Source organism: Eschrichtius robustus, chromosome 12, assembly GCF_028021215.1.
Source record: "Eschrichtius robustus isolate mEscRob2 chromosome 12, mEscRob2.pri, whole genome shotgun sequence".
Taxonomy (NCBI): domain Eukaryota; kingdom Metazoa; phylum Chordata; class Mammalia; order Artiodactyla; family Eschrichtiidae; genus Eschrichtius; species Eschrichtius robustus.
In genome coordinates, this window is record NC_090835.1 from 44,865,368 (window position 1) to 44,883,342 (window position 17,975).

A 17,975-nucleotide genomic window follows, 5' to 3' on the forward strand; every position below is an offset into this window, starting at 1 on the left:
GTTGGGTCACATTGAGTTTAAGGTGCTTCTGGGACATCCTGATGGAGATAACCACGTGAAGATTATAAACACACATTCACTCACTGAATTCAGCAACATGTCTTAGTGTCTAGGCTTTGCCAGGCTGGCACCCGGCACTAGATAGGTAGAAAGAAAGATACAATCCTGCTCTCTGGAAGCTTGCAGTCTAGGAAAGGAAATAAGACACAGAATTAATGATGTTGGCATGCCTTTAGAGGAGGATGCACAATCAGGAGTGGGCAGTGTTGTATTTCCCAGAGATAGGCTGGGCGGGTTGGGGGGGGCGGTGGTCAAAGATCTGTGTTGAGCATCTCAAATCCACGAGTCTGGCTTGTTCTCTGTTCTTTCCCGTTCCTCCATGGCTCCTTCATGGTTCCTTTTGTTCCTTTATTTTGACTGAATGACACATTTGGGGTTTGGAAAATATGTTCCTGCTGCAAAAGAACCTGGATTCCCTATGATCTTGAGCATCTGTATTACACCCTGAGGTTCTGAACTGCGTGGGTGGAAAGGATACTCAGAGTTCCCTGGGGTGCTTTTTAAGAATACACATGCCGGGACTTCCCTGGTGGCGCAGTGGTTAAGAAGCCGCCTGCCAATGCAGGGGACACGGGTTCGAGCCCTGGTCCGGGAAGATCCCACATGCCGCAGAGCAACTAAGCCCATGCGCCACAACTACTGAGCCTGCGCTCTAGAGCCCGTGCGCCACAACTACTGAGCCCGTGTGCCACAACTACTGAAGCCCGCGCTCCTAGAGCCCGTGCTCCACAACAAGAGAAGCCACCGCAATGAGAAGCCCGCACACCACAACAAAGAGTAGCCCCCGCTTGCCACAACTAGAGAAAGCCTGCGTGCAGCAACAAAGACCCAATGCAGCCAAAAATAAATAAATTTATAGAAAAAAGAAAAGAAAGAATACACGTGCCATATATCCGGAGAAAGCTCTAATTCGAAAAGATACACGCACCCCAATGTTAATAGCAGCGCTATTCACCATAGCTAAGACATGGAAGCAACCTAAATGTCCATCGACAGAGGAATGAGTAAAGAAAATGTGGTACATATATACAATGAACTATTACTCAGCCATTAAAAAAGAATGAAATAATGCCATTTGTGGCAACATGGATGGACCTAGACATTATCACACTAAGTGAAGTAAGTCAGACAGAGAAAGAAATATCATATGATATCACTTACATGTGGAATCTAAAAAAAAATGATACAAATGAGCTTACTCACAAAACAGAAAGAGACTCACAGACATAGAAAACAAAATTAGGGGATTTCCCTGGTGGTGCAGTGGTTAAGAATCCGGCTGCCAATGAAGGGGACACGGGTTCGAGCCCTGGTCCGGGAAGATCCCACGTGCCGCAGAGCAACTAAGCCCGTGCACCACAACTACTGAAGCTCACGTGCCTAGACCCCACGAGCCACAACTACTGTAGCCTGCACACCCTAGAGCCCGTGCTCCGCAACAAGAGAAGCCACCGCAGTGAGAAGCCCGTACACCACAATGAAGAGTAGTCCCCGCTCGCCACAACTAGAGAAAGCCAGCGCAGCAACAAAGACCCGATACAGCCAAAAAATTAATTAATTAATTAATTAATTATTTTTAAAAAGAAAACAAAATTATGGTTACCGAAGGGGAAAGGGGGGAGGTATAAATTAGGAGTATGGGATTAATAGATACACACTTGTATATATAAAATAGATAACCAACAAGGACCTACTGTACAGCACAGGGAACTATACTCAATATCTTGTAATCATATATAAGGGGAAAAAATCTGAAAAAGTATGTATATATATGTATATATATATATATATATATATATATATATATATATGTATGTATAACTGAATCACTTTGCTGTACACCTGAAACTAACACAACATTATAAATCAACTATACCTCAATTAAAAAAATTTTTTAAGGAATACACATGCCAGCCCCCATCCCCCTTACAAAATCCTAACATTTCACATGATTCTACTCCCTAATCACCTCCCCACCCTGGCCCAAGACACTAGTGATGCTGAAAGTAGGTGTTCCTGAGTTGGAGGCTGACTCAGAGACCAAGCAGAAAGAGCGGAGAGGAACGAAGAAAGGAGTGGCAAGGTCCCCAGGTTTCCTGCCAAGGCTGCTGGGTCAGTGGCAGTTCCATTAGCTGAAACAGTGAGAACAGATTTGGGGATTAGAAGTACTTTCTCTTGCTCTGAAGTTTGCTCAAATTTTCGCTTGAACTGATTTTGCAATCTCCACATTTTGTAATTAGCTACTGTGAAACACATCTAAAATAATCATTCTGAGTAACTAAAAGAGGTCCTTCATGGACTGCTTGTACCATTTCCTCCACTATTTGTAACTTAGCATTCTGGCTGTACAGCCTGGTGACTGAGTTTATGGCTAATAATTTCTAATATTTTCACAACATCCTAGCTCATGCATGAAGACAAATCTCATCCCATCTGTTTTTTCTGCTAATGGGTCAGTGATGTCCCCACAGCTAAATTATAGCAAGTATATAGAAAATAACATGTTTACTTTGAAAAGCCAGATTTGGTTTTCGTGGCTGGGTAGTTTTGACAGATGCGCAACTGTTTCTAAGAGGGTGAAGGTCTTTACTCTTTTACATCTGTAAGAAAAAACCACATGGAATCCCGTTCTGCAGTTACCGTAAAAAATGCTATTGAGGATATTGTCCGTTATATTGCCTGGGGTCCTTTATTTTGGAATTATACTCCAAGAAGCAATGACATTGCCCTCCAAACTCACTGCTATTACCGACAGCTCTGCAAATTTTCATGTTTCTGTGGAAAAGTATTATTATTAAAGATGCCTAATATTCAAAGGGGGTTGAGGTGAGCTGAACTCAAGAGTAGATTTTCTTTCTTTTTTTTTTTTAAATTAATTAATTAATTTATTATTTTTGGCTGTGCTGGGTCTTCGTTTCTGTGCGAGGGCTTCCTCTAGCTGCGGCAAGCGGGGGCCACTCTTCATCGCGGTGCGCGGGCCTCTCACTATCGCGGCCTCTCTTGTTGCGGAGCACAGGCTTCAGACGCGCAGGCTCAGCAATTGTGGCTCACGGGCCTAGTTGCTCTGCGGCATGTAGGATCTTCCCAGACCAGGGCCCGAACCCGTGTCCCCTGCATTGGCAGGCAGATTCTCAACCACTGCGCCACCAAGGAAGCCCCAAGAGTAGATTTTCTTTTATTTAATCTGTTTTCTCACCCTCTATGTCCTACCCATTTCTCAAAGCTGAATGGCTTTATTTACATAATTCTCCATCTTTGTTTCCCTTCCTCAAAGATGCTTTTGATGCAGAATAACTTCCTCTCCATGTTTATTTTTCTTTAGCACAAGAGGAATTCTAATGCATTTCCTTTTTGCCAGTAGCTCATGATAACCAGTGTAACCCAAGTGGAAGAGATCTGAGACCCTCCCTGGTGTCATGGATATTTGGAAATAGCTGTCTCCTCTACTTCAGCTCTATCCCCCTCATCCTGACACCATGATGCCACTGAATGCAGCTGTGGGGTTGCCAGTCCACTGGGCTCAACTGTCCTCTGCTGGTGACCACCACTCATAACCCAGCCTTTGGGAGGCACACTTCCTTCCCTTTGCTTCCAACACACCATCTCCTGATTTTTCCTCTTATCTTAATAAACACATAGGCACAGGTTGAGCAGAGAAGGAGTCACTATTTCCAACTCCTTTGGAAATAGTGTGACCAATGATGCGGAAGAAAACCAACAGAGGGTGATGTCATAGAAGCCAAGAGAAGAAAGGAGTAGTTCACTTCATCAAATGCTGCAGAGAGGACCAAGTCAGATGGAAACAGTGAGATGGCATTGGGTTGGCAATATGGAGGTCAAGCACACTTGGGCACGGATGGTCTCAGCATAACAGTGGATGTGGAAGCCTGTTTGGAGGGGTTAAGGAGAGATGAGTCATGAGCAAGTGGAGAGAGTGAGGATAGACAAATCTTTGGAAGAGTAGAGAAATGGGTCCTGGCAAGAAAAGAATATAAGTCAAAGGGATTTTTGTTTTTGTCCTTTTAAGATGGAAGATTCCAGAGAATATCTGCATCCTGGTGGAACTAATTCTATAGAGAGAGAGAGACATTATAAATGCAAGAGGGAGAGGGGGATACTTCCAGGAGCAACATCTCTGAAAGGGCAAAAGAAGAAAGCAGGGATACTTATCCATGGTAACAAGCTGGCAAGTCAAGAGAGCAGGGGTACAAACACAGTGAGATTTGGAGATTTGGTGACTGGATGATGTTTGTTTCCATCTGATTGTTTCTATATTCTTAGTAAAATATGAGCAAGGTCATCAGCTGAGAAGGAACATAGGGGATGGAATTTGGGTTTGAGAAGAGAGAAAATGTATGAAATCATCATTGTAGAGAGTGAGAAGAAGAAAAACATCCTAGGAAGTGCAGTAAGAAGTGTGGCGCTGACTGCCCATTTGGGATTTGTGGTCCAGAATTTTAAATGAGGCTAAGGGAAATAGAAATATTGCCTGGAAAGCACTTAGCCCTGACCTGGTACATAGTGCACGCTCAGTAAATGCAAGCTATTACTATTTTGACACATGAATATTTCTTTTTTTCTTTGCTTAGAGGAGATACAATCCTGTCAAAAGAAAGAAGGAAGGAAGGAAAGGAAGGAAGGAAGGGAGGGAGGAAGGAAGGAACTGAATCTTGGGTTACATTGTTTTACCAGCATTGCAAATCCATTAAATAAAGAAAATGTTTCCAATAAAGAAAGGTGATTAAACTCAAAAGTCTTGAAAATGTAGACCGAACGGCCCAAGAAACTGACAAAACATGAAGAGCATGAGGCTGTTACCAGAGCTTTGTGCAGCCCTGTGACATAAGGACATCATCGTTCTGGGATTACATACCATAGTAGGCAGACTATGATAGGGGCATATTGAATGTAAAAAAAAATAACTGGTGGCTCAGTTAAAAGAGTAATAGAATCAATTAAGTAGCTCTCATATTAAAGTGAGCTAACAAAAGAACTCAGGCAAGCTATTATTACAACGAAAATATCGCCATAAATTTGAGACTTGGGAACGTCACTGGTCTATCCTTGTTTGAAATAAGAAGCAACAACCTCCTGTGTCATCCCACTTCCAGAAATTGTATGAGATCCTATAACATGCAGCCTTAACTCCCACACTGCGGTCCTCGACCTGTCCTTATTGGGTGGGGAGAGGAGGCAGTGTCCTTGGAGAATAGAGCCAGCTGATCAATTAAAATCTGTTTGTTTGTTTTTTCATCTTATTGAGATGACCATACAGCTTGTGTCCTTAAATTTGTCAGTGTATTGGGGAAGGGAGGGATCAGTCTCTTCACAATGTAGTAGTGCATCATTTCTGTACCTCCAAGTTAAAGCTCAATGAAATGATGCTGTGTGGCTTTCCAAATGTATGTTCTCAGTACCCCTTTACACAGAGCTTTTCTGAAACTAGGTGACTTAAAACTATGATGTCCACTTTTCTTTCCCATGCTGTCAAGGGGTTTCATTTCTGAGAGATACAAGGTCTCCGTCACCTCTGCTCGAGTATCACCAAGTCTCCATTCTCCTTCTCGGTGTCCCAAGGTCCCTCCAACACTACTAATTAAAACACAACTCCTGGGAGTAGTCTTGGTTGTGTTCGAGTTGTAAAAGTCTGTCACTGTGATTTGTTAAAGACTTGGGGTGTGGAGGATTCCTCAGCCCCTGGCTGGTGAACATTTCTCTGTGCTCCTACAAAATGGCAAAACTCTATATTTAAATCTTTGTATATTAAATTCTGAAGCGTTTACAGCAATTTTAATAATTTACTTGCTTATGAAAGGTTATCCTGGCATGTCTGGGTTAATAATATTCTTTTGGATACAGTACTGACTTGATTTGCTAATATTTTATTTAATATGTTGACAATGAATAAGAGAAACTGTTTATTTTTTACTTTTTTGTATCCTCTTTATTACCATTTTATTGAGATATAATTCACATAACATACAATTTACCCATCACCATAATTAATTTTAGAACATTGTCATAACTCAAAAAAGAAACTACAGAACAAATGTATAGGTACCAAGGGGTAAAGGGGTGGGGTGGGAGGAACTGGGAGACTGGGATTGACATATATACATTATTGATACTATGTATAAAATAGACAACTGATGGGAACACACTATGTAGCACAGGGAACTCTACCTAATGCACTGTGGTAACCTAAATGGGAGGGGAGTCCAAAAGGGAGGGGATATCTGTATGTGTATGGTTGATTCATTTTGTTGTGCAGTGGAGGCTAACACAACATTGTAAAGCAACCATACTCCAATAAAAATTAATTAAAAAAAAATGAAACTACATATTCAATAGCAGCCACTACCCATTTCCCCTCAAACACACCCCCACCCCTAGGCAACAACTAATCTACTTTCTGTCTCTATAGCTTGGCCAATTCTAGACAATTCACCTAAGAGGGATCATACAGTATGTGGTCTTTTGTGACAGGCTTCTTTCATTTAGCATAATGTTTTCAAAGTTCATCCATGTTGTAGCATGTATCATTCCTTTCATGGCTGAATATATTCCATTGTATGGATATACCAAATGTTGCTTATTAATTCATCAGTTTATGGACATTTGGGTGTCCTGGGTGTTTGAAAATTTGTATGCTTTGCATTGGGTACAAAGTTTTACATGTATCTATTGCACCAAACATATTAATTATATTATTAAAAATATCTATATCTTTACTTAATTTTTGTTTACCTTACATGTCTGTTTCTGAAACAAACATGTTACTGTATTCCATTATGACTACAAACTTCTCAGTTTCTCCATATTTTTCTTTTCCTTTTCTGCCTTATATACGTTTTGCCGAGTTGTAAGGAATATAAAAGTTTGTGATTCACATTCTTGGTCCAATATAACTTTGATCCAAATGAACTATTCTTCTTTGTCCTGCTTAATGTAATTCTTCTTGAATTCATTTTTCCTAATAATTTTGTTATACCTACCCTACTTTTCAACTAGCAGTTGCTTACAATAACTTTCTCAATGTTTGTCATTTGACCTTAAATGTGTCATAAATAGCTGCTATATAGTTTTGTGACCATTTTTCATCGAAACTAAAGAGGTTACCTTTTAATAGAAAAATATAACATTCACACCTGTGATTACTGATAATTATGTACTTTTTACATCTTTATTATGACTTAATGTTTTAAATTTAGTCTATGATTTCTTGTTGCTCTTTTATACCTTTTCCTGTCTTATGTTGGATTGAAAAATGCATGAAATTTCTATTCTTCTAGAAATAACCCATAAAATATTTCACTCTCCTTACATACCAATATGATTTGGACATAACCATCATTTTTACTGATTTCTTTATGCACCTATATTCTTTTATCCCATGTCTTTCTCTTCCTTGGGTTTTTAATTTTTCTGGAGTATATCATCAATATTGTCCATGGAAGTAAACTTTCTGGGTTTTTAAACATTTTGAAAATGCCTTTATTTTGCCTAAATACAGGATTTCAGGTTCATAATCTCAGGATTTTAAAGATATTTCATAATCTTTAATAATCCAGTGTTGCTAGTGTTTAAGCATGCAGTTTCCTCCATCAACTGATTTCTGGGTTTTTTTTTTTTTCCTTTAGGAGGAAAGAAATGTCTGATCCATTGATGGCACATCCTTGTTGTTTAGTGCTGGATTTAGTCTTCCCCAAAATATATCTTTTCTGACATTATTAGGGATCTTTTGATAGTGAAGATACCAAGTTAGCCATCTTGAGCCAATTACTGTTCCCTTCTCTTTAATGATAGTGTAACCCTTGATTATTAAGTTTAATGATCTATCATTAAAGTTCCCACTGCAGGTTAAGTAGGTTTCTAGAAACATGATTTTACTTTTGGCCTTTGCAAATACTCATAATAATGAGTTTTGCTCTAACACAATTCTGCTATTTTCAGTGATAAATAAAAGAATTAAGTCCTTCTTAACTTATAACGTTTTCAAGCATTTCATTTATATCACACATTGCTAATATAACAATCAAGTGTTCACGATAATAAGTTGAGATTTTTAAGTGACTTTTTCTGACCTAGACACTAGATCTAGGTCCTCCTAGATGAGGAGTCCCACATCTCTCAAGAATCGGCCTGCATTAGGATCCTTGTTGCGTCACCAGGAGCAGCTGGCGGGAGGCGTGACCTCAGCGATGTTGAATTCAGAGTGCAGCAGCTGGGGCAGAGAGTCAGTTATGCTCACTGAAGCAGGAAACCTGAGCAGCACACCATCACAAGGCCGCCGCAACCAGCAACCTCTGGATGGATGAGGACCCGAGGTCCTCACCTGTTAGCACGTCTTCATGACTGGCTGATATAAGAAACAACTGCATAAAACCCACCATTGTCCTTCACAGTAGGCAAACCGCTGGGGACACTGTCCACTACATCACAGTGTCCCCTTTAGGAGAGCCCAAGAAAAACACCTCCTGTGGCTCTGGGCCAGGCAAAGTCATTCCTCCTGCACAACTAGTATGTTTTCATCCTGTAGACACATGGACTTCCTAGCTGATTTTCTCTTTGTCTTACCGTTTGGAAGTTAAAAGCCGGATCTGGGGTCTATCTCTAGCTTTGGGGGCTTTTATTTCTCAAATAGTCTAACTTTTTATTTTTTTTTAAACCTTAATAGATTGATGAGTTTTAACCCCAGGAAAAATTTTTTTAATTTAATTAATTTAGTTATTTATCTATTTTTGGCTGTGTTGGGTCTTCGTTTCTGTGCGAGGGCTTTCTCTAGTTGCGGCAAGTGGGGGCCACTCTTCATCGCGGTGCGCGGGCCTCTCACTATCGCGGCCTCTCTTGTTGCGGAGCACAGGCTCCAGACGCGCAGGCTCAGCAATTGTGGCTCACGGGCCTAGTCGCTCCGAGGCATGAGGGATCTTCCCAGACCAGGGCTCGAACCCGTGTCCCCTGCATTGGCAGGCAGATTCTCAACCACTGCGCCACCAGGGAAGCCCCTAAATTATTATTATTATTATTATTTTTTTTTAATCTTCCCTGATTCCTTTAGTCAATACTACTGTTCTCTGCAAGTGATCTAAACTCCCTTCGGAAATAAGGCAGGAAATAATCACCTTAAACTAGGCTGGTACCATTTAGAACTAAAGATACTAGATTTTAAGTGCTTTAATTTGTTCCTTTTATAACTTTACATATAGGTCAAATCCTTTCACTCTAAACCAGTGCTGTCAATAGAAATAGTATGTGAGCCATATGTAACATTGAATTTTCTAGGAGCCACATTTTAAAAAGTAAAAAAAAGCAGGTGAAATTGAGAAAATTTAAGTCTTCCAAAGGTCAGTGTGTACTTTATAGTGAGAGCACATCACAATTTGGACCAGCTACACTACAAGTGTTCAATGGTCAGGTCTAAACACAAAGGCTATGAATGGTGACCAGGGTCAGAAGAGTTTTCCAGATTATAATTACAACGTATCCGACCTGTATTCATAGTTGGCTTTGACTGAAGATTTCTGAGCTCCTGGGGGTTTCTGATGCAAACACTAGGTCTAAGAAAGTATGAGCTCTCCTGACAGGGGTAATGACCATGGAAACCCAAAGACTTCTGGATCTTTTTTAACTTGTCTATGTTCAGTTGTTATTTTTTTTCTTGACTGGACCACCCTTGGCTCCTTCTAAGAAATAACATAATATAAAATGGTTTGGGGCGTCTAGTAACAAAGAAGGAAAACAGAAATAGAGATGCATTTTGTTTATTCTGAACTTCATCCAGAGTAGTATTAAAAATTACTTTAGGGCTTCCCTGGTGGCGCAGTGGTTGAGAATCTGCCTGCCAATGCAGGGGACACGGGTTCAAGCCCTGGTTTGGGAAGATCCCACATGCCGCGGAGCAACTAGGCCCGTGAGCCACAATTACTGAGCCTGCGCGTCTGGAGCCTGTGCTCCGCAACAAGAGAGGCCGCGATAGCGAGAGGCCCGCGCACCGCGATGAAGAGTGGCCCCCGCTCGCCACAACTAGAGAAAGCCCTCGCACAGAAACGAAGACCCAACACAGCCATAAATAAATAAATAAATAAAAATTAAAAAAACAAAAAAACAAAAGACGATGTAGAAAAACATTAAAAAAAAAAATTACTTTAAAGCATGCTGATACAGGTACAAGACCAGAAAACCACTGTAGGTGTAATCAACAAGTGAACAACAAAAAATGTTTGTTTCTCCTTGTTTTAGAACCAGCTCTAAAACTTTACACTTTAGTTTGGATAATAAAAGTGTTATTCATTTAAATCAGGACTAAAAGACCAAAAATGTAGTTAAATTCCTGAGAGCTGAAAATTTGATTTTTTTAGGGAAATTATTTAACCCATGAAAGCCTCCATTTCTACATGAGTATAAACAGAATAATAACTACATCATAGAATGGCTATGAAGATTAACAATACTGTGTATAAAGCTTACAACAGGCAAATAGTATGCACTCAATAAATGGTACCTATCATCATAGTTAATCACTAAAGATTATTAAATCCTGGTATTCCTAACCTGGAGTCTGCAGATCCTTGGTCCATGGCTAAAATGGCGGGGGTGGGGGGATTCCTAAAATTGGATGGGAAAAAAGACTCCACCTACATTTTCACTAACCTCTAACCCAAATTTAGTCTTTCCTCCATTATGAATGCTGGCAACATCCCAGTAGTACCTGAAGGATCTGTAACTTTGCACCCATAGAAGTCACAGATATTTTCATATTACACTTCTGATGCTACAGACATCTCAAAATATCTTTTGTTTATCACCTTTTTGAAATTCCAGCCTTTGTGAGACCTGCTGCTAGATCTTGTTAATTAATGCATTAGTAAAGAAGCAATACTATGTTATCAATGTACGGTTTTTAATTTCAGTATAATAGGTTTCCTTTGTAATCCTACATGTTTTATTTCATGCACTTAAGGCATTATTCTGAGAAGGGGTCCATAGGCTTCACAAGACTACCATGGCACAAAACAAGGTTAAGAATCCCGAACTTTTAGTATATCTCTTTGCTTCCAGAACGCGAACCAAGTTTGACAATTGAGCACCTGCCTGGGTGAGCCCATTCCCATAGTCTTAGGTTTGTTCTCCTGTGTTTAGCTTGATAGGAAGATATTACTGTTCTGGTATCAATCAACCTTCTGTCAATTAACCTTTCTGTTCAAGGTTCTGTATTTAAGTTGATGGGCTGATTTTCTGGTGTGTTCGGTCGACCTGGGGGACATACGTGGCCCCCACTGGATGCCAGGCCCCTGCTGAAGGTGGGCAGTGGTTCTGAATTGTGGTCCCACACCAGTAGCATCAGCATCTCCTGGCAACTTGTTAGATTTGCAAATTCTCGGGCCACACCCCAGACGTCCTGAAACAGAAGCTCTGGGATCTATCAGTCTGTATTTTATTAAGCCCTAGGGGAGATGCACGTGAGAGTTTGAGAACCACCGCGCTAGGGAATCGGAGGGCAGCCCAATCCTGGGCAGGAGGCTCCCACCTCGACCCTTGGTAGGGACTAACAGGGTTCCTGCAACCGGACAAGGCGGGAGGTGAGGAGGAGAGGTGCTGAGGGGCAGCCATCAAGCCGAAAGCTGGGACTAGGGACCTTGTTCTGCTCCTGTACCCCGATTTCACTTACATTACCCAAGGCCTCGAGAGTGACTGATGGAGATTATCCCCCCCAGCACCGAACACTCCTTGCTGCCACTGTACCGCGAGAGAAGGTGAGTCAAGGGAGAGCCTGCGAGAGCGCGGGGAGTACAGCTCTAGACCCGCGAGCTCTAGCCAGATGGCTCTGCAGCGCTCTGGACCCTTTCCGGCCCCGCCGCCTGCCGCTGGGGGGCGCACTCCCCGCTGGGAATTGAGGTCCCGGAAGCCCGCCCGCTCCAGGTTTTCCGGGCTCTCTTGCCTCGTGAAAACTACAAGTCCCAGGGCGCCAAGCGCGGGCGGGTCACGTGGGAGGGGCGGCGGGCGCGGCTAAATAGTCTCCGTCGGCCATTTTGTCGGAGAAGCCGCAGCGCCGCCTCTTCTCTCGCGTTTTCGCATCCGTCGCTGCCGCCTCTTCCTCCGCCTCCTCCTTCGCCTCTTCCTGCCTCCTCCCGGCTTCCGCCGCCGATCCAGCCGCTTCCCAACCCCGGGGCGAAGCGTCTCCTTATTTATTTCCGTTTTCTCGCCACTACCGCCTCCTGACACGGTGATCCGGGCGGGCCCCGCAGGAATTTTATCCCCTCACCGGCCTCACACTAGTATCGCATGTCCACTATCCAGAACCTCCAATCTTTCGGTAAGAGCGGGTCGCCCCGCCGCCCCTCCCGTCCCCCCACGTCTCCTGCGCGCCTCTCGGCCGGGAGGCCGCCGCTGCCCGCCCTCGCCGGGGCCGCTAGCCGGACCCCCGCCCGGAAAGGCCCTCGGCCGCCCTCCCCGCACCCCGAGTGGGGCTTTGTCTCGGTGCCCGGAAGATGGCGACCGGGCCCCTGGCGACCCCCTCTACTAGGACGGCCCCCGGAGCCCCGGCCGCGGGCCTCGTGCCGCCCCCTGCCCGCTCCTGGACCTTCCTGCCGCTCGCTTCTGCCCCCTGCCACCTCTGCGACCCTGTTCCGCCCCCAGACCTGCCCACTGATCGCCAGGGGGACGCCGGCTCGGGCTGGGGCATCGGCGTCCATTAGCGGTCGGGGCTGTTCGTGGCTGCTCTCGGGCGCATTTAGTAAAAGATGCTGCGGATCAGGCCTCTGATCTGTTACAGGGCAGTGGGCCAGCCTTCTCTACTTGCGTAGTAATAGGTAAAATTACTCTTGATATACATATATGTATCTTTTTTGAGGCAGAGTTAGGGTTAAATGATTGGGGTGGCATCTGTGAATGTTTCTGTTGTCATCAGAATGTAATCGAGATGACGCACATTTTTATAGTGGCTCTAAAATTAAGGTCTTAAAATCTCTTTTCTCTCATTAGAGGATTATGTTCAACGATAACATCTATAACAACGTTTTTCTGTTCAGGTATCAGTGGACATACCTGTTTAACATCTCTTTTTGTGAAAGTACCTTGTAGGTTTTATTAATACCCTGCCCTTATCACTACTCCCCCACATCCCCACCTGCAGAAAGAAAGCAGAAGCACTAGAACCTTCTTTGCTGAGTTTCTAGATTGTAGCGTAGCTGTATCTGGAAATTACTGACTAAAAGATATTTCCCTGCTTTGGATTTTTTTGTATCCCTTTGCAGACCCCTTTGCTGATGCAACTAAGGGTGACGACTTACTCCCGGCAGGGACTGAGGATTACATTCATATAAGAATCCAGCAACGGAACGGCAGAAAGACACTGACTACTGTTCAGGGCATTGCAGATGATTATGACAAGAAGAAACTTGTGAAAGCTTTCAAAAAGGTAAAGGTGTTAGGAAGAAGAAATTAAACTATAGTTATTGACACACATCTCTAAATAGGATTACGGTTCACACCTTTTACTTGACCGTCAGTGTGGGTGAAAATGATTGGACCCAAGAAAACTGTGTTCATACTCTTAATTAACATCCAGATAATCTTAGGGTGAAAATAAAATATCATTGTATTTGACTCAGTTATGCTGAATCTACTTCTCCAGAAATTTGCCTGTAATGGTACTGTGATTGAACATCCTGAATACGGAGAGGTTATTCAGCTTCAAGGTGACCAAAGAAAAAACATTTGCCAGTTTCTCTTGGAGGTGAGTGACTGGGTGCTTTATGTACAACCTTGAGATTGCTTCTAAAATTGTATTTAAGGGCAATGTGAATTATTACCTACTTAGTAAAAAATCATGTGAATGGAGCGCATTAGTTGTACTTACTTGGGCAGGAGTACCAGTTTATTTTGTCATTAGAATGACCTGATCATTCCTGTGTCCATTTAGGATGTTTTGTGGAATGTCAAGATATTCAAATATTTGTTGAGTTTTTGTTATTAACAGTTTATGCCACAAATACAGTGTTGCAGTCACCTATTAACAATGATTCTTTTTAATGACTGCTCTGTCTTCTTAGGAATGAATTTATGTGTTACTCTGAGTGATTCTGCTAAATTAAATTTTATTTTGCAGGTTGGCATTGTCAAGGAGGAACAGCTTAAGGTTCATGGATTCTAAAATGAACCTAAATACGTGGAGAATTTCTTGAATAATTTTGTTCTCTAAACCAAGTTTGGCTGCCTTGTGAAATGATTCTCTGCAGTAAACGGACTTTTCATTTATTTAATCATTCAAACTTTCATTCACATCTGCATGATTACAGAAAACATGGGGTATGTAGACTAGTAACACATAAGAAAATTGCAGTAAGATGGTAATGAAACCCCGTATTCATCTTAACATGTTTCCAATGGAAAATATTTTTTTTGAGTGTTTGTTTATTGTTCAGTTTATTACTTTTCACTTGATTAAATTTTTTTGTTGTATTAAACCATGTATGTTGCAGCTTAACAATAAAAAAAAAATCTATGAATCCTTTTGTGAGCAGTTAGGCTCCCAAATCTAAGCAAGTAATATACACATAGTTTGTCTTTCATAATTGTCTCATTCTGTGTATTCTTTCCAGTTGATTTCAGATGCTGTGACGAGCTAGAGGAGAACCTTTGTTATATGTGTAATTTTGTTCTTTACTTAAAAATGAGTAGAAACAGTATAAACTCAGAGCCAAGAATCTGCCGGAATGTACTATTAAATTTTTGAAAAGAAAATGAAGCATAGTTTAAACTTACGTATTAGCACAGAGAATTATTTTATTTATTTTTATTGGTTATGTTAGTGGGGTGCCAACACAAGTCTATCCCTAAGTGCCAGACAGTAAAGTAGGTTCCTGACGTAAAATAAATTTAGTCACAGGCAGTGCCCTGCAAGTGTGGGTGGGTGGGTGGTACCACTGTTCTACAGATGGAAGGCATTGGGGTTAGGGTTAACTTCCCTAGAGTGCGAGAAAGTGACAGAGTTGGGGTGCCAGCCAAGGGCTTCCAGCCAGAAAAGCCATGTTCTTTCACTAAGTCATGGTTTGGTATTCACCAGAGGAAGTAAGAGCCAAGGTCAGTGGTGCATGGGGGTTGGGGGTAGGGTGAGAAATAAGAGAATTCGTAGTTCTTAATTACAAGATTTCTGCAGCTCATCCTCTTCAGTTCCAGACTTCTGCTTTTTATTGAGCTGTGATTATTTGCTCAGTTACACAAGCTGTATCATTAAAACCATTTAGCCAAGGCAGAGAAATACATCTACAGTAGTCACCTCTTTATCCAAAGGGGATACATTCCAAGACCCCCAATGGATATCTGAAACTGCAGATAGTATCAAACCCTATATATATTATGTTTTTTCCTATACTGAGCGGCAGATAGCATATACAGTGTGGATACGCTGGAGAAAGGGATGAATCATGTCTCGCCCAGATGGAGCAGAATGGTGCAAGATTCTATCTCCTCACGCTACCCAGAATAGTGCTCAATATAAAACCTATGAATTGTTTATCCCTAGAATTTTCCATCTAATTTTGTTTTGGACCATGGGTAACTGAAACTGCAGAAAGTGAAATCTCAGATAAGAAGGGAACTATTGTATAGATGTGTGCTTTTTAGCTTAATGCAGTGGGATAATGGTGTGAAAAATGTCACTGCATTCTGTACCAGCTTAACCTTTCCTCCTGTTTTGATGGTGCTGCTTTTGGAAAAACAAAATCAGCCCCCACAGAGTTTACCTCTGAAGGATACTTAATAGGTTTTGTTACATTCTCACCCCATCGTACCTCTAATCAAGAAAGACTGGGAATATTGAGAAGTGAGTACACCAGAATATAGTGCCAAATTTGGTAAGCTGATTTCTGGAAAACAGTATAACATGACCAAGAAGATCAAGCGGCATGGGAGAATTTTCCAACTTAATTGAGAGATCCTCACTTTTCTACCTGTAACATTTTGTAATGATTCCACCTCACATTGAGAGGTGCTGTGGAAATCGTTATGAAAATGATAAAGCAGAAATTTACATTAACACGCACATTCAGGTGTTCCTTCATCTATGGAGATCTGAGGTAATGCCCAGAAAAGAACTGTCTGTTGAGATTGATTGAACAAGAAGGTGGACAGGACAAGGGAAACCTCGTTAGGTGGAAAGAAAAAGGCCCCTCCTCTTGGCCCCCACAGATAAGCTCTTGGCTATCACTTCATCATGTGTCAGGCCACTCCTACTAGATGGGATCAAAAGCCTTGAGTAATACTTCACTCTGGATTTTGTGAGGAGCACCTCTTTCTGATCCTTCAACCTGTGAGCCCCAGATACCTGATTGGACTTGTCACCTGTAGGGCAGTCCCCATCCTTGGAGCGAGAACAGTATCGTGCACCCTTGTCTTTGAGCAGTGCAATGGAAATAGCTACAGATTTCTGCAATTTTACTGAAACCAGTCAAAGTCAAATCCCCTCATGTGGGAAAGCAGTCTGGGAGCCTCAGAGATACCAAAGGACACAGCTCAACGTTCTTGTCCACTTCAGGGACTGCAACACTCTTGTCTGCAAAAAGGACTAGATGGCATTGTGTAACAGGAGGGAGAATATGCCCTACAAATGCAGTTAAAATAACCAGCCAAACGGTATCTCCTTGTGTCTCCTGTGTGGGGAGATTGTGATCTGCAGTTTTTTTAGTGGTCTGTACTTTGACGGTGCAAAACGAAAACTACCGAGTAGAGGACTAGTAGATTGTCCCTAGACCTCTAGGTTCAGCTGAGGCCTTGGTGAAGCCAGTAGGAAACTGACCTTTGGTTGGCTGAGGCACAGCCGAGTAAACTGCTGCTATAGCAACGATGTCCTGTGCCCTCAATCTTGTCCCCACGAGATCTGGGCCCCACACAAGCCAGAGGAAAGCCTGGGGGTGCAGCCTGTTCTTCCTGTTTAGGAACTCAAGTAAGAGCTGTTCTCTGAACCACCCTAGAAAGGGGGCAGCTCTGATCTTATGGAAGGAATAGTTCTAGTCCCAATCAGAATGCAGTTAACCAAAATAACTTGAGACAAACAGAATGGTAACAGACTTCTGTGTGCCTCCTGTCACCAGCTGGGCTCCAGCTAAAGGAATGGGCAGTTAGAACTCAGGAAAAATCAAGCTGATTAGATTGCCCACACAAACTTGTTCCACTGGGCCTGTGAGGTTTCCCACACCAAGCCAGAATTCCACGTGGGAAGGAAATGAGGCAGGCGTGGCCCTGCCGTATCTAAAAACAAAGAATTCTCACTTGCAGTGGACAGCAACCAGCTGCCCTTGCTTGACAGGCAGGCGATAGCCAGGCAACGTTGTGCTTGTCTGGGATCAAGGGGCCAAGTGAATCAGCCAGAATTAAGCAGGAACAAAACCATGTAAGGCGCCTTCAGCATTGACAGCTCCTTTCACAAGGTTATGCGGGCCTTTAACTCCCTTTTCATCTGGATAGTGGAAGCTTGGAAAAAGAAAAGTCATAAACCAGAGGAATGGCTGTATTTCTTCACTCCTGGAAAAACCATTCAGGGTGGAACTACTGCCAGTAGAGGAGGGAATACCAAGCTGTCCTTGGATGTTCCTAATCCAGGCATTGTGTCAGATGACATGCGGCCTGTGGGGATTCTCTGGCCTATATGGGGAGCTTAAAGGGCAATTTAAACTCAGCATTGGCAGTGAGGATGCCAGTGTGAGGTGGGTGGCTCACCTGTTAGCTCGTAAGTCTGATTCTGAACCTAGCAGGAGAAACAACAGATCTGCCCATGAACTGAGGGCATGATCTGAATCGTGGTGCCTTCATCTCAAACCAGTGAACAACCTGCAGACTACTTTTCATGCAGAAAGCAATTACATAGAGATAAGCACCATTCATTCAATGCACAAAGGGGACTAAAGTTCAAAGCTAAA

General features: G+C 42.6%; 1 protein-coding gene across 1 annotated transcript; it reads left to right on the top strand.

Annotated features, from left to right (window-relative positions):
- Nucleotides 1-12,090: 12,090 nt before the first annotated feature.
- On the top strand, nucleotides 12,091-14,567 carry EIF1B (eukaryotic translation initiation factor 1B). The gene is made up of 4 exons (XM_068557686.1): nucleotides 12,091-12,373; nucleotides 13,314-13,477; nucleotides 13,694-13,795; nucleotides 14,168-14,567. The coding sequence occupies exons 1-4, from the start codon at nucleotides 12,343-12,345 to the stop codon at nucleotides 14,210-14,212; spliced, it is 342 nt and encodes a 113-aa protein (XP_068413787.1). The 5' UTR covers nucleotides 12,091-12,342; the 3' UTR covers nucleotides 14,213-14,567.
- The last annotated feature ends 3,408 nt before the right edge of the window (nucleotides 14,568-17,975 follow it).

What these genes read in the sequence shown, in the direction of transcription:
- EIF1B (XM_068557686.1), top strand. Translation starts at nt 12,343, where the DNA reads ATGTCCACTATCCAGAACCTCCAATCTTTCG. An exon ending in CCAGAACCTCCAATCTTTCG is followed by an intron (nt 12,374 to 13,313) that starts GTAAGAGCGGGT and finishes ATCCCTTTGCAG; the next exon opens with ACCCCTTTGCTGATGCAACT. An exon ending in TTGTGAAAGCTTTCAAAAAG is followed by an intron (nt 13,478 to 13,693) that starts GTAAAGGTGTTA and finishes CTACTTCTCCAG; the next exon opens with AAATTTGCCTGTAATGGTAC.